Here is a 15,427-nt window from a genome sequence, read left to right as displayed (position 1 = left end):
GTATGTTATATGTTTTGTATGTTTTTAAATAAGTTTTGGGAAATAAACTAAATTTTATAACAAAAATTTTTATTTTACTTTCATAACCCCACTTTGAAAAAATTAGTATGATTAAAAGAATCTACTGAAACTTTTTTTGGTAATCATAAATTTCACTTTTTGCACAAGCTAAAAATCAGGCTTTCATTTATTTTAAACTAACAAAAAACTGATGACAAATTTTTATATTATCACATATTTTTTCTGGACACAATGTTCCGAACATAACCAATAAAATCGAATATTAATAATTAGGCTTGCAAACCACGTGATTTCATCAATTGTTCGTTTGATACTTCCGATATAATATGAGTCCATCCTATATATAACAAAAGCAAAGAATTTTTACTGGAACGTAAAATTTCGGCGGTAAACGACAGTCGAGAATGTCTCGAGTGTTAACTTGGGCTGGAACGTCGACACGAGAGGCGGGGACTACATTTCTTAGAATCTACCTGACTCTCGACTTGCTTGGCTTTTAACAATAGGTTTCCATGTTTATCAAGTTTCTAAAATGGTGGCATGTACACAATATATTTGAAGCTTGGTTTATGCAAACAAAACTAAACTTTCTTGATGGTAATTTGGTTTATGAGGTAAATATAATTATAAATTACTCTTAAACCAATAGAAATTCTCTGTATGGGTCCTTTTTGTCATACGAATGTGGAAAGCTCTTGACACAATCACAACTAGAGTAACAAAGAGTTAATACTTCCTCATCAACCTAACCTAACCTAACTATTTTTAAATTAGAAGACTTTTTTGCGGTAAATTCAAAATATGCAATTGTTTAATTCTTTTGAACCTAATTTACCAAAAATGCACTAATTCTTAAGAAAACATAAATTTTTCAATTAATTTTTGTTCAATATTTTATATAAAATTGAACATTTAGAAAATCTTAGAAGTTGCTGATGGTTTTTAGTTTTGTCTTAATGATAATAATTATTCAAAAGTTCGTATGTTTAACCATCTCTAGGACTCACTTCGACATATCATTTCTTGTGGGCTCGTCGAACGATCTTTCAGATTCGACACAGGTAGTGTGCGCTAGATGCACGAGATGTTTTCTAAATGTGCCTGTGCGCTTCTCGCATCCCACCTTTTCTGATATCAGTCTTAAAAATAAAAAACCACTGCGGAAATCGGCGCAATAACACTAATAATATTACCATAAACAAAGAATACCACCATTACAGACTGATCTAACATATTCTGTGCTCATAACCTCACAAAATTAAGAAACTGAACTAAAGCTTGGTTTATGTAGCCAAAATTGAAATTACCATCAAACTAATAAATGAAATTACTAGTTGAAATGCTACTTGTAAGTCATGCAGAAAATTTACAGTAAATTTGAATTAAAATTCTTTAATTTTGTGAGGTTATGAGCACAAAATAAGTCTGTATTGGTGATATCTTTGGTTTTGGAAATATTATGGCTTTTTTGAGCGGATATAGTAAGAAATTGACTAATAATGACAGTGAACGTTATCAGAAGAAAGTTCAAGAGTGTGGTCTTCACCCATTTGAGCTGCGGTACGAAGATATCGAGGAAAATAAGGACCAGTGGCCACGGGTGATCGAATTAGACCAAAGAAGCTATGAAGAATTACAAGATTTAGAAGACAATTTCCTCACCTCTAACCTCTTCGTGCGAAAGTGCTGCCAGAGGAACGTGTGATAGTGCTCGACAAGGTTTGCATTCCACTTGTTGTGCATGCGGCACCATAGTATTCTTATTTCCTTTTGTTCGTCTGGAATAAGGATTTAACTTTCTATCACATATTGTCTTAATGTTCATTGCTTCCAATTCTCCTAAATGATTTTATGTGTCTCCCTATATCTTTCCATTCGATGAAACAATATACAACTGAATGGTGTTTCTTTCTTTCCTCTTGATTTCAATTTCTCTGCTGAATTTTATGTTTTGCGTCTCTAAGAGTAATTGAGATTTAGACATCAACCTCTCAGATCATTTTTGACATTTCGAAATTTCCAGTCTTCTACCGAGTCTTGTTCCTCTTAAGAATGGATTTCCCTTTCCTCTTTTTGCTTGTAATTTCATTGAATCCCGTTTTAGTGGTCATCTGGTCTTGTTCTAACCTGTTCCAAGGTGTTGTTATTTTCCAACTTAAGAGCGCTTTTGGATTTAGATTAAGATTGAAGCTAGTGCTGCTTGAGCTGGACTTGTCTTGGCTCTAGTAACTCCAAGTGCTTCTATCTTCTGTAATTTCGCAGAACAATAGCGTTTATTTACAAAACGTAGATGGTAACATGAAGGTTAAGCTACAGCTGTTTGAATCATTGGAAAACTGTGTTTAGGATTTAAGGATTTTTTAGCAATGAATACTGGAGTCCAAAGTTGATTGAGAAAGACAGAAAAATTTCAATGCAAAGGAGATGAAATAAAATATTTGACAAGCAAAACGAAATTTGATAACGTAACCCCATTCCCAACAGATAATGGAAATGGAAACGGAAAAATTTTGTGTTTCTGATTAAAAAAGAGACATGGATATAATACTATTTAATAGAGTTGAGTAGAACATCTTTTTATGGAAAATTACTATTTAATTGACTTACCTTTCTTCCAATCTCCAACTAGATCTACTAATGTCACTCCAAGCGCTCATGCTTCTACTCCTTCTCGGTATAAACATCGACCTACTCGGTCTCCTATCTAACATTTCCGGATGGAAGTTGACCCTTGCTTTCGTTGGCATTTGAGGTGAAGGATCCGTATTGGGTAGCATTTCGTAACTCCATTTAGCCGCCCCGAGCCCCCTTAAGTAAAAAACATCACATCGATCAATGAGTATCCACTTTTACGTCACCAAAAATCATATATTTACCCCGAAGAACCACTAGTGATTGTTAAATTAAGAATAAAGGATTCCCAGTATTGATAACGAATTGTTTTTCTATTGGAAATCTAGAGTTGAAACAAATGGTTCAAAAATTGTATGATGACTATTCTGGAAAATCAAATGAAGAAAGAAATCGCTAAGAAACAACCCCCTAATTAGAAGAAAAAGTTACCCTCCAGGTAAAAAAATGGAATAGCAGACTTGCTAAAGTAACGGATCATTCTTTGTAGGACCTAAATCCTTCTACGGAATCGGCTACAGATCAACAGAAAAACATCAGAAAAATCAGTTAATGGGATAATCTACGTGGATGGATCCAGTCAAATATACTCCTGAGAATATATAACCAAAGAAGACAAGACTGCAAAGTCTGGTTAGCCCTTAAAAAGACTAAAACAATATACTAGATGAAAACGATGACGAAATTCAATGATTTGAACTTCGAATTGATTACGCACCCACCATATATTCAGATCTGATCACAAATCAGACCTAAAAGAAGTGCAGCGAGGAAAAAGTTTCTGAATCAAATGAAATAGTAGCTCATTTTAGAAAAAGATTCAAGATATTGTATTATTTGTAGGAAATCATATTAATTATTAAAACCGTTTTTTTTTTATTAGACGAAGAACTTATTGATCGATGTGTATATATATAGACACCAAAAGATTTTGATCTCACTTATTGGTGTCCAGTAAGTTCACTTACCTCAAACGCGAACTCCTGCTAGCCAGGCTGCTCGAACTGCCCCGCGAAGGGCTGTCAAAACTACCCGGAAAAGGAGTTGCATTTTCAGCTACCGGTGGGCTCGGGGCTCCTGAGGAGTAGCTAATTTCGTTTTGGGAATCGATTGTGATGATTTTTGGGATACTATTATATGAAGAAAAATATGGGAAACTTGTGTTTGAGAAGAAATACTTCAGTTTTTCTAAAATGTCATTTTTGATGTTGATATAATGCACGTTAAACTTAGGCACTGTCACTTTAACACTGTTAATGTGATTGACTTGAGTCAATTATTAAACTCAATGTGTAGACAATAAAATATTTGGTGAATTATTGAATACTCTTGCAAATTTTTTCCCTTACATCTCAGTTTATATTTAATCGAACAATTGGAAATGTTTTATTTATAAAAGTAACATTTTTTGTGAATAGGGTTGGTGAAAAATTAGTTAACTTTTATAATATTACCGTTCTTGCTCTAAATTCTCTCAAAAACGATATTTCGTCGTAATATTTTACCACAGTATAAAAACGAAATACTATTTTTACAATCTGTTTAATAATTTTCTCTATTATACTGAAATTATATTGAAATACTTTGCTTGGCAATTTCTTTCTTAAAATAACATCGTCGAAATGCGAATTGCGCTCACGGCGTTCATTTAATCGGGCACTAAGATTACCTAGGTCGGCTCGGCAGTTATTCTCCGTTATAGTTGCCATTTCGTGACAGATATTTTCTTTTAATTGTACCAAAAAAGTCGGTTTATTAGCGTAAACATTAGATTTGACATTCTCCCACAGAAAAAAGTTTATAGGTGTTAAATTTAGGGACTGAACAGAGGCCAACTTATGTCACTTCTTCTGGAAATCAAATTCCCAGGGAAAATTTTACGAACGAAGTTGCTCATTCCTGTCTGAACCATGTTCTTCAGTTATAAATATTGAAATTTTGCAGTCGAGACACGGAGAAGTCGTTTAAAATTTTCACAAAACGCTTTTAATTAAGTCTAACTATGCGTCGCCTTTAATAAAAAAGTAACGATCTATAATTTGAATTTGTTGCATTCCAGAAGCGCCAATTGTTGCTTGTTGCCGTGATTAATTTGGGAAGTACTCTGACCAATATCATTTCTTGCACCAATTTAATTATGTAAGGGAGCGGCCCCTAATTTATGTGTTAAATACGAAAAGTAACTACATGCTTCCGAACAGACAAGACTGTCTACGTTTTTGATCTTGGACGCGCGGATTTCGGTTTACCCAGTTGAGCACCTGGCGCATTATTGAAGTGAGGATAATTGCGAAAATTGCGTAATTTTCTATGCGCTATAGTCGCCTAATCACCGGTTTTGTAAAACTCACACATTCGCACAAAGCGACTAAATTCTCAAGAGCCATTTTCATATCTCCCGCGCCTCTCCGAATAGCTTTCTTTTGCACCCCATACCCCTGTATTCCGTAAACCCATATTTCCCTCATCATAACTTTGTCAATCAGCCAATTAAACAATGCTCTTGGTTTCATCCCTAACTGTTTTATTTCCACAAATATGTGAGTTCTTGTTGACCTTCGATCTAAGTGGATTCCGAGGTATTTCAATTTATTTTTGTGTACGAGGGATTGGTTATTATGAAATTCACATGCACTATTTTGTTTAATTTTCTAGATAACTAGATGCTGTGTTTTATTGTAATGCAAGCAAACAATCTGTCCTTTAATTATGATTTTTTGATATTCAAAAATTGTTGTGGTACTAGTTAGAGCTAACTAGTAACTTTTCGAAGACTTTTATTCGGATATAAGGGTGATTCCGTTCTAACTGTGATTTTTTGTATTCAAAATTTCAAGATTTTAAAATTTAACTTTTTTATGCATATTATTCATCTATTTTACTGTAAAAATAAAACTCTAAGAGGAATTTACTACAACTTCAAAGTATCACGAGCAAGACACAAATGTCGGATTTTGAGTTCCACGGTACTGACTCATTTATCCACGGTACTGACATGGTAACTTAAGATATTAAACAACAAGTGCATCAATTTTCCTCAGTTTGATCATAAACATTAGAATTTATAAGGTAATTAGTTTAAATCATTTGTTACGACAAAAAAAATTAATAATTTATCGGTAAATTCTAGGAATGGACATGACACGGTACTGACATTCAAGTGATGTAGTATAAGTTTTCTTTAAGTGGCAAGTTATATTGTATAAAAATAATGTTTAAATATCTTAAGAATTATTCAATTAACACAAAATTTTTATTAATTGATTATTAATTAATGACTAGTACAAAAAAACAATACAGGACATTGAATATCACAGTTATAATGGAATCACCCATAAAAGCTTTTCACGTTAAATGAATGGAGTATAATAAAAAATAGATTATTGAAATTAATTTTTCTTCATATTATTTATTTCTGTTCCCTTCAACGAAAAGTTGGCAACAAGAAACATTAAGAAAATTACAGTTTGTTGGTTTATGTGACGTAAAATGAAATGATTGTGAGGAAAATTCACTCCACCGTGAAAAAACTTCGTCTCGGTGTAGTTGTTAAAACCATAAAAACGGTAGACAATGTAACGGATAATAAAGAAACGGAAAAATCGCAATGAAAACTAAAGTAACTTTCTACGATTTCATTATTTTGCGGAACAATTTCCGTATAAGAAGAACAAATTCAGAAACGTAAAACTGCCAAGGATATCTGGATTTGTTCTGGTTTATACAAAGAGTAAGCGCCATAAGCAGTAGATGGATTTCTTTTTTTTTTTTTTTCGATTAGTAGTGACATTTCAAACTTTGCCTACATATTTGGCTATCGATAGGTCGCATCAATTAGTAACTTCGTTTTGGTTTGGAACAAAGACACAATTCTGTTGATAGCGTGAAAATTTTTGACCACATAACCATTTTTTTAAGTCTGGAAACAGAAAATATTCCGAGGGGGCTAAATATAGCGAATAAAGTAGCAATTCAAACTCTAATTTATTAAAGTATGAGCTGGTGCATTGTCTTGGTGGAACAACACTTTCTTCTGAACCAAATTCGACTGTTTTTTCTTCGCTCAGATCTTTTTTTCTTTTTCAAAATAGTCAATGAAAATTATCCCACGCGTATTCCAAAAAACCGACAACATGATCTTGCCTGCAGATGGAACGGTCTTTGCCTTCTATGGAGCCGGTTTTCCTATTTCAGTCAAGGACCCACCTTTTTAAAAACAACTCCGTGGATAATTCCCAGTTGTTTTTAATTTATAATTGCTTTGTATTCGAAATGCTTTCTTGAATACACAGTTAAAGCGAATTTTATTATTTTTTCAATAAATTTATCATTTGTTGTAAGTTTTTTCATTGTTTCATTTGTTATTTTATTTAGTTTTTATTAATTTAATGCTTTTTCATCGTTCGTTAAAAAACTGATGGTGGTTAACAGACATCCATTTTATGTATGTGTTTCAAGTTTGAAAAGGATTTGAGATATTTCAATATTTCTAACTCCAAATCAAACTAAGAGAAATTAGATTTGTAAATTTGTAAATCGATTCTTTCCAAATAGACTTGAGGAAATTTCTCCCGGCTTTGTATCTGGGGTGCTATTTTAGAATTATGGCGGATTGTTCGAAGTGCTCGATTTAGCACCCTCATGGGGCTAGGTCAGAGATAGTTTCAAAGTAAATAAAATTTTAGTCTTATTAGAATTATCATCAGTAGTCGTTTTATATTGTTTTAGTATAACCAAATCTTTTAAATAAAGAATTGTTAGATCTTTCTATCGATATATTGAGGTTTTTTCCTGAAATTCAAAGGTGGTTTGAAGCTGAGTATCTTATCTTTATGTCACTTTGATTAATGTCAATTTATATTCAACTTTTGGTGTTTTATTTCATTTGGCATTCGAACATTCTACATAACAATTGATATATGTGAGGAAGTTAGTTTAAAGTCAAATACGAAAATTTTTTTATGTATTCATCAAATATTTCCAAATTTCCAAATTTAAAAGCAAACAATGTTTTGGTTTGTGTGGTGGAAAACAAGATTTTTAATACCGGTAGTCTTACATTTAAAAATCAAACTGTGTATAATATTTATGAATGATATTCGTACTTGTTTATAGTATCTAAATTGATTAAATTATTGTACTATTTAATATTATGTAATGAAAATAATGATTATAGTATTGAAGCGACATAAATTTTACGTTTTATGACTTGAATAAATACTTTCAATGTTTCAGCCCGTTTAACGTTTATTTTTCACATCAGAAAACATATGACCGGCATTTTTGTGTAAATTCCTATAAACCAAATCCTTGTACCAACCAAAAATCGAAAGAATGTGCTCAGTTACCGAGGTACAAGATAGAAAATGAACAAAGAATCTCTATTAACCCACATCCTTTGTGTGATCGAAACTAAGGATTAAAGGACATTCGAAACAATGGGAGAATAATTACACTAAATAAATATGCGTGTTTAATTAAAAAAATGATACGGGGTATAATTTCTGGATTTGTATGTAGTATTCAAACAAATACGATGGGAACTATTTGTTATAAGAGCGTCAATATTTGTAAATAAAAAATCCAATTCAGTAAAAGAAAAATAGGAATAGTTAAACATGTTTTCTATCGCTGCATGTTTTTATAATGTTTCTGGTGTCTATTTTAAATGTGTGTTTCACTCCCTTGGTGATATTTATACCATTTATACATCAACATTCATAGTTACACAATTCTAAGCGCTTTCAGATAACAAAGTTTTCGTCTTCAGTGACTAAGATATTTACTTTTGGTCTCTAAGGCGATTATCCGAATAAAGATTATAACAAATAAACCAAATATTTGAAGTATTGGCGACAGCGCCGTGTTTGCAGCGGGCGCCTCCAGCATAATTATAAATATATGAATTTGCCACATACGAGGGTAAACATCGATTTTGTTTAGGTCTATTTTCAAATTACTTCTAATTTGAGAGCCACAGATCTCATTTTATATATTTTTTCTTCAAGTTATAGTAGTTGAACCATTTTCTCGTCTTCAGAGACTTCAGAGGCTGAATACGATCGTCAGACAGTATAATTATCCATGTGGGTGTAGTGGTAGTATAAACGAATTGTTTCATTATCAACCAGCGTTTCTACAAATTACAAATTAAAGTTTTTCTGTGTCGTAATAAAAGTCACCTTTAGCACGTTGAAGTTGACTTAAGGTTTTTTCTGCTTCGTCCTGTGCTTTAGTTTTAATCCATTACTTTGGTTTCCTTCACAATCACATGACGATACACAGTACTCCAAGTTGTTAGGTATTCGTGAGTTTTAGGCAGTTTCCTGCATTTTAACAAGCACATAAAACATCACCAGAATTAGCGTCATAAGGTTTTTACGAGGGTGGACTCAAAAATTATTGATATTAAAAAAATTTTCATGCGTGGAGATTTTTAGTCAAAAACTGTTGAACAATGGATGTATATGCAGATGCATTATCATGATGGAAGAATCTGTCACAAATCGGGTCTGTTTTGTTGCGTAATTTTCTCAGAACTTCTGCTCTAGCCTAGAGGAATAAATTTGGAATGAAATACGCCGTTTTTAATAAGAAAAAAACAAAACAGGATTGTTCTTGATGTTTGATTTGACTCTTTTTAGAAGGGACGACGAAGGAAGCTTCCATTGAATAAACGTTCGCTCTGATTCTGGGTGATAACCATGACTTATTAACAGTTTGGATTTTGTACTGCAAGTCTAGATCAGTTTAAAGAAGTTTTTTCTAAGTACGCCATGTTTAACTTGATTTTCTTCCTGATTGTTGGTCAGAGTTCGAGGTACAAACTTTGCCACAATTCTTTCCATGCTGTGTAGCCGATGGAGGAGATTTTTCTTGATCAAACAGGATGAGTAAATAGTTTCAACCACATTTTTCTTCTACTAAAGATTAAAAGTAATAATTGTATTTTTTTATTCTTATTTTGTTGCATCTTTTAATTGTTGACTTTTTTAATGTTTAATTCCATAGAAAATCGAAACCATTCAATGAAGGAAATTGAATATGCATTGAATTATCATTTTCTATGTTTTACGTATTTTTTATACTGCCTAAAATCATTCTCATCAATTTGATTATAATTAACAATAAAGAAATACGTACAAATAAAACATTGATATTGCTGATTGCAGGTAAATTCATTCCATAACTACCCAAGTTGTTGGAATGTTTATCTTGCAGTGTACATTTATCAGTATTAACTTCATGTCGTGTAAGCGTATTTTTATCATAAAAAATTACTTCAGTGTACATACTGTTGAATAATTCAGAAAAAATAAAGCTGGAACGTTATAAATAATCCAAAACTCTACACTGAAAGAGCCATGTTGTTTTTGTTTACTTTGGGAATTGAAAAACGTTTGGTATACCACACGACATGAGATTTTGTTGGCTAGAATTCTTCAAAAAAATTGACTATCATACTACTACAGTGAAACCTTTAGTAACCAAACTAAAATTGTACAAAAATATTGGGGAAAAGAATAATTGCAAATTTGGAGTATTTCGATATAATGTGATACAAGAGCTGTTACTTAAGATTTAAGATAGACAAATAAATAGTACAAGGGACGAAAGTTGAATTTTCGGCGAGATTTCAAATTTCGGCCGATTTTTCTTAATTTTATTTTCCTTGTTAACTTAAAGTTTAAATGTTGATAATAATACATTAAAAATATGTTGTAGTGATAGAATAAATAGTCCCTAGTTACGACAAACGGAATTCAGAATTCTCTGACGAATAAAGAAAACTAAGTGTGTGCATTTTCACATAGAAGGTATTGACATTACTCAACATGAGGCTTTTAAGAGAATTAGACGCGAGAGGAGGATGGGACAACCTCCAGATGGATGGCACAACTATTATCTAATAGAACAACAGAAATTAATCTAGGGCGAGACACAATTTCTATTACTGCAAATAGGGAGTTGCACCCCCACTTATACACATAAGTTAGCTTAGTGGTAGATGAACTCTTATGGAAACTGACTAACTTGACACTGAAAACTTTTTGTATGCCTGGTGATAGGAGATTTCAAGATGTTTAGGTTTTCTGGTTATAATACAAAGAATATTCATGCCATCATGTTCAGAATATAATGATTGTGAAGACCGATCTCATTGAGATGATTCTGTTGCATATGAAATTAGTATCCTAGACTCAATTTGTGAAGAATCAAATGCTTTTGAATACCTAAATAGTACTGCCAGAGGCTGAAGTTGAAGCAGGTATTCAGAGTCGGTGTATAAATAAAGAAAAAAAATACCCAGTGAAGAATTTAGAGAGCTACTAAAGGCAGTGATGGCATGAACAGTGAACAACTTTATCAATTTAAAGAGTCAAATATGCTAAAACGGAAACTAAATATAGTTTGAAGAAACTATAGAAAAAACACGCTTTTGTCAATAATTAGCATCAATTAGTGTTTTCTGAAACTTCCGGTTATACCGAAAAGTCCACCGCCTAAAGTCCATCTCCACTAAAAAAAAAATATATTTCTAAGTTCAAGTGAGTCACGTCTAATATTTTTGAGATTTGGATAAATAACACTTACATCTTTCAAAATCTGAGAAAACCTTGACAAAAATTTATATAGGGTGTTTAAAAAAAGATGCCGAATTTCGCTATCTAAAATCTTGGAAAATTTAATTTTTTCAAATGGCAACCCCCCTTTTTCTCTTCACCAATGGATTCTACGTTTTAAATTAAAGGGACTTTGTCAGTAAATTTATATATTTCTAATTAACGGTTTTTGCAGAAACTTGAAAAAACTGAAATTTTCTGGTCTGGAGCGACCATATCAACAAACAAACAATGAAACAGCTTTAAGCGTTGCAAAAATGTTTCAGAAAACTGAAATTATTTTAGCTGAAACGAGCATTTCGGGAAACGCATGCAAGCAAATTTTCAGGGCACTAGTCACAGAGTACTTTCGTGAAGGAACCTGTATAGTTCTGTTGATTGTTGCATGTTGATTTTGTAAAACTGGGAATGCATATTTACGTAGTTCGCTCCCTAGTTCTATCGTTCTATCTTATTTAGTTTCATTCAAATGATACAAACAGAAATCTAATCGGGATAAATATCGGATATTTTGATCGAATTATTGCATTGTCAGATATTATCGCTCAAGTAGGACAAAATTGAGACCTAAAAGTCGTGCAAAGTTGTGCACCTTTTTATGAATTTAGAGACTTATCTGTATATCTTAATATTCAAAAATCCGTTATGATTGCTACAAAATCATTTGATTGAAGTATTTAATCTTTCTTTAGTTAAACAGAATTATTCAAAATCATCTCTACAACATTCAGAATAAAAAAAAACTGATACGGAATCATCGCTTCCTCGTAGATATATGCTGGATGTTATTAATTACCTAAAGTTCCCGTTTATGGAATCCTTTTGATCACGAGGTTGTCGAAGTGGATTCGCCCGAAGCATTTAATGTAGTTAGTTCGCATTTCATGTACACTATTAATACGGGTTACGGTGATTCGTGTATAGCCATCCATTAACTCTAACTCCTATTACTTGTTGTCTCTTCTATTACGTAACAATATTAAATTTCATGGGAGTTTTATGTAATCGGTATTTTATTACAGAAGCGGTAACAGTTTGAGGTGTACAAGTTGTCCCAGGTAGATACGAACATTTTAAGTTGCTATATACTTTATAATCGAAATTTGATTATTCAGTTATTCAGTACTAACTAATATTCGAAAAGATTGAGGCTGTACATGACGCGATTATTCGAAATTTTATCTAGAAATAAATTGTAATAAGAAAAGAACAGGTAGGAAAGAGCAAAATCTGAGACAGCTGAATAATTATAAATGCTATGAAAAATATGGTGAAGGAATTAATAAAAGAAACTATGAAGTACCAGAATAAGAAAATATCGAATTAAATTGAGAAAGTTTAGTAGTATAATAGTGCAGCAGAAACAACGGTAGGTTAAAGACAGACATTTCTAATGGTGTCGTGGGTTGAGTACTCCAAATAAAACTGTCCAACAGCTAGAAATTTCATACTAGGAAGGACAATAATAACAAGAATGACATCTTCATCTGGGTTTTTCAAGTCTATGGACAACTCATCTGGAAGGACAATAATCATGCATGAGAAAGAAGAGACTGAGGAAGATTCATAATACGGATAAAATTACACGAAGTCAAGTAAAATATTTCATTTATAAGAAATGTGCGAACTACAGAGAAATAAACCCTTAAAACCCAACGTATTAAAGTTAAAATATTTTGGAAGATTGTACTCGGGGATGTTCTGGTTAATGTAAATTTTTAATGGGGTGTTTTCTGCTTTTCCAACTTTTTTTTCATTTGTACATCGTGTTTTGTTGAAAAGCTGGTAGCATGCGATTTAATATTAATTATTCACCCCTTATGAATACTTTAACTGAGACCTTATACCATGAACAGAAAATTTCCAGCCGCGGACACAAGATTACAATGTAAATTCAATCGTTTATCGTGGTGGATTAGTCCACAGGGTTTTCCGTTTTTCTTCTTGTGGTAGATCTTGGTGTGCTTTTGCTCTTGTAGCAACTTTCGATATATTTGGTGTCAGAAACCGAATCTTCGATTAATTAAGTCTAGTCGCAAGTACAAACTTCATTTTATAAAAAATGATTCTCGATCATAATTAAACTTGATAATATTGATCGTTTACGTCCTACTATGTGTAATTAAATAAATGGGTAGAGATAATAATTTATTGTGTTAATTCTACGATAAAATACTGTTACGTAAACTCGTGTTCCAAAGTCGTTAGAATAAATTTCTGGATATAAAGGATCAGATAAAGATCATCATTTGAAGGAATGAAATATGAATATAGCAATAAACAGTGTGGAGTTGGTGACAGAGGTGTTAATATAATTTTAACTTAGGGGGGCGCCTAAACCGAACAATATTTTCGATATTCTTTTTTAACCGATTATAAAACATGATATTTACGATGTTTTTGATAAATTTGTTCCTTAAAGTAAATTGATTAAGCATAATAATAATTTATTTCAGCGAGGTCAAACAACTTCTTGACCTTTACTAAGTTTGTAAATATGTTTCGTGCCTAAACGGAACAATATTTTCGATATTCTCATTAACCGATTATAAAACATGATATTTACGATGTTTTTGATAAATTTGTTCCTTAAAGTAAATTGATTAAACATAATAATAATTTATTTCAGCGAGGTCAAACAACTTCTTGACCTTTACTAAGTTTGTAAATATGTTTTGTGCCTAAACGGAACAATATTTTCGATATTCTCTTTAACCGACTATAAAACATGATATTTACGATGTTTTTGATAAATTTGTTCCTTAAAGTAAATTGATTAAGCTTAATAATAATTTATTTCAGCGAGCTCAAACAACTTCTTGACCTTTACTAAGTTTGTAAATATGTTTTGTGCCTAAACGGAACAATATTTTCGATATTCTCTTTAACCGACTATAAAACATGATATTTACGATGTTTTTGATAAATTTGTTCCTTAAAGTAAATTGATTAAACATAATAATAATTTATTTCAGCGAGGTCAAACAACTTCTAGAGCTTTACTAAGTTTGTAAATATGTTTCGTGTCTAAACGGAACAATATTTTCGATATTCTCTTTAACCGACTATAAAACATGATATTTACGATGTTTTTGATAAATTTGTTCCTTAAAGTAAATTGATTAAACATAATAATAATTTATTTCAGCGAGGTCAAACAACTTCTAGAGCTTTACTAAGTTTGTAAATATGTTTCGTGTCTAAACGGAACAATATTTTCGATATTCTCTTTAACCGACTATAAAACATGATATTTACGATGTTTTTGATAAATTTGTTCCTTAAAGTAAATTGATTAAGCTTAATAATAATTTATTTCAGTGAGCTCAAACAACTTCTTGACCTTTACTAAGTTTGTAAATATGTTTCGTGCCTAAACGGAACAATATTTTCGATATTCTCTTTAACCGATTATAAAACATGATATTTACGATGTTTTTGATAAATTTGTTCCTTAAAGTAAATTGATTAAGCATTATAATAATTTATTTCAGCGAGGTCAAACAACTTCTAGAGCTTTACTAAGTTTGTAAATATGTTTCGTGTCTAAACGGAACAATATTTTCGATATTCTCTTTAACCGATTATAAAACATGATATTTACGATGTTTTTGATAAATTTGTTCCTTAAAGTAAATTGATTAAACATAATAATAATTTATTTCAGCGAGGTCAAACAACTTCTTGAGCTTTACTAAGTTTGTAAATATGTTTCGTGCCTAAACGGAACAATATTTTCGATATTCTCTTTAACCGACTATAAAACATGATATTTACGATGTTTTTGATAAATTTGTTCCTTAAAGTAAATTGATTAAACATAATAATAATTTATTTCAGCGAGGTCAAACAACTTCTTGACCTTTACTAAGTTTGTAAATATGTTTCGTGCCTAAACGGAACAATATTTTCGATATTCTCTTTAACCGATTATAAAACATGATATTTACGATGTTTTTGATAAATTTGTTCCTTAAAGTAAATTGATTAAACATAATAATAATTTATTTCAGCGAGGTCAAACAACTTCTTGACCTTTACTAAGTTTGTAAATATGTTTCGTGCCTAAACGGAACAATATTTTCGATATTCTCATTAACCGATTATAAAACATGATATTTACGATGTTTTTGATAAATTTGTTCCTTAAA

General features: G+C 31.6%; 1 protein-coding gene across 1 annotated transcript in view; it reads right to left on the bottom strand.

The window, feature by feature from the left end:
* LOC130896925 (potassium channel subfamily T member 2) overlaps positions 1–15,427 on the bottom strand; it is a 179,460-nt gene that overhangs the window by 156,350 nt on the left and 7,683 nt on the right. Inside the window, exons 2-3 of the mRNA XM_057805320.1 lie at positions 3,621–3,918; positions 2,629–2,829 (exon numbers count right to left, since the gene is read on the bottom strand). Of these exons, the coding sequence (XP_057661303.1) occupies positions 2,629–2,798 (170 nt within the window). The 5' untranslated portion in view covers positions 2,799–2,829; positions 3,621–3,918. The remainder of the gene's footprint in view (positions 1–2,628; positions 2,830–3,620; positions 3,919–15,427) is intronic.

The sequence above is a fragment of the Diorhabda carinulata genome, chromosome 8 (genome assembly GCF_026250575.1).
Source record: "Diorhabda carinulata isolate Delta chromosome 8, icDioCari1.1, whole genome shotgun sequence".
Taxonomy (NCBI): domain Eukaryota; kingdom Metazoa; phylum Arthropoda; class Insecta; order Coleoptera; family Chrysomelidae; genus Diorhabda; species Diorhabda carinulata.
This window is presented reverse-complemented; position numbering and strand designations above follow the sequence as displayed.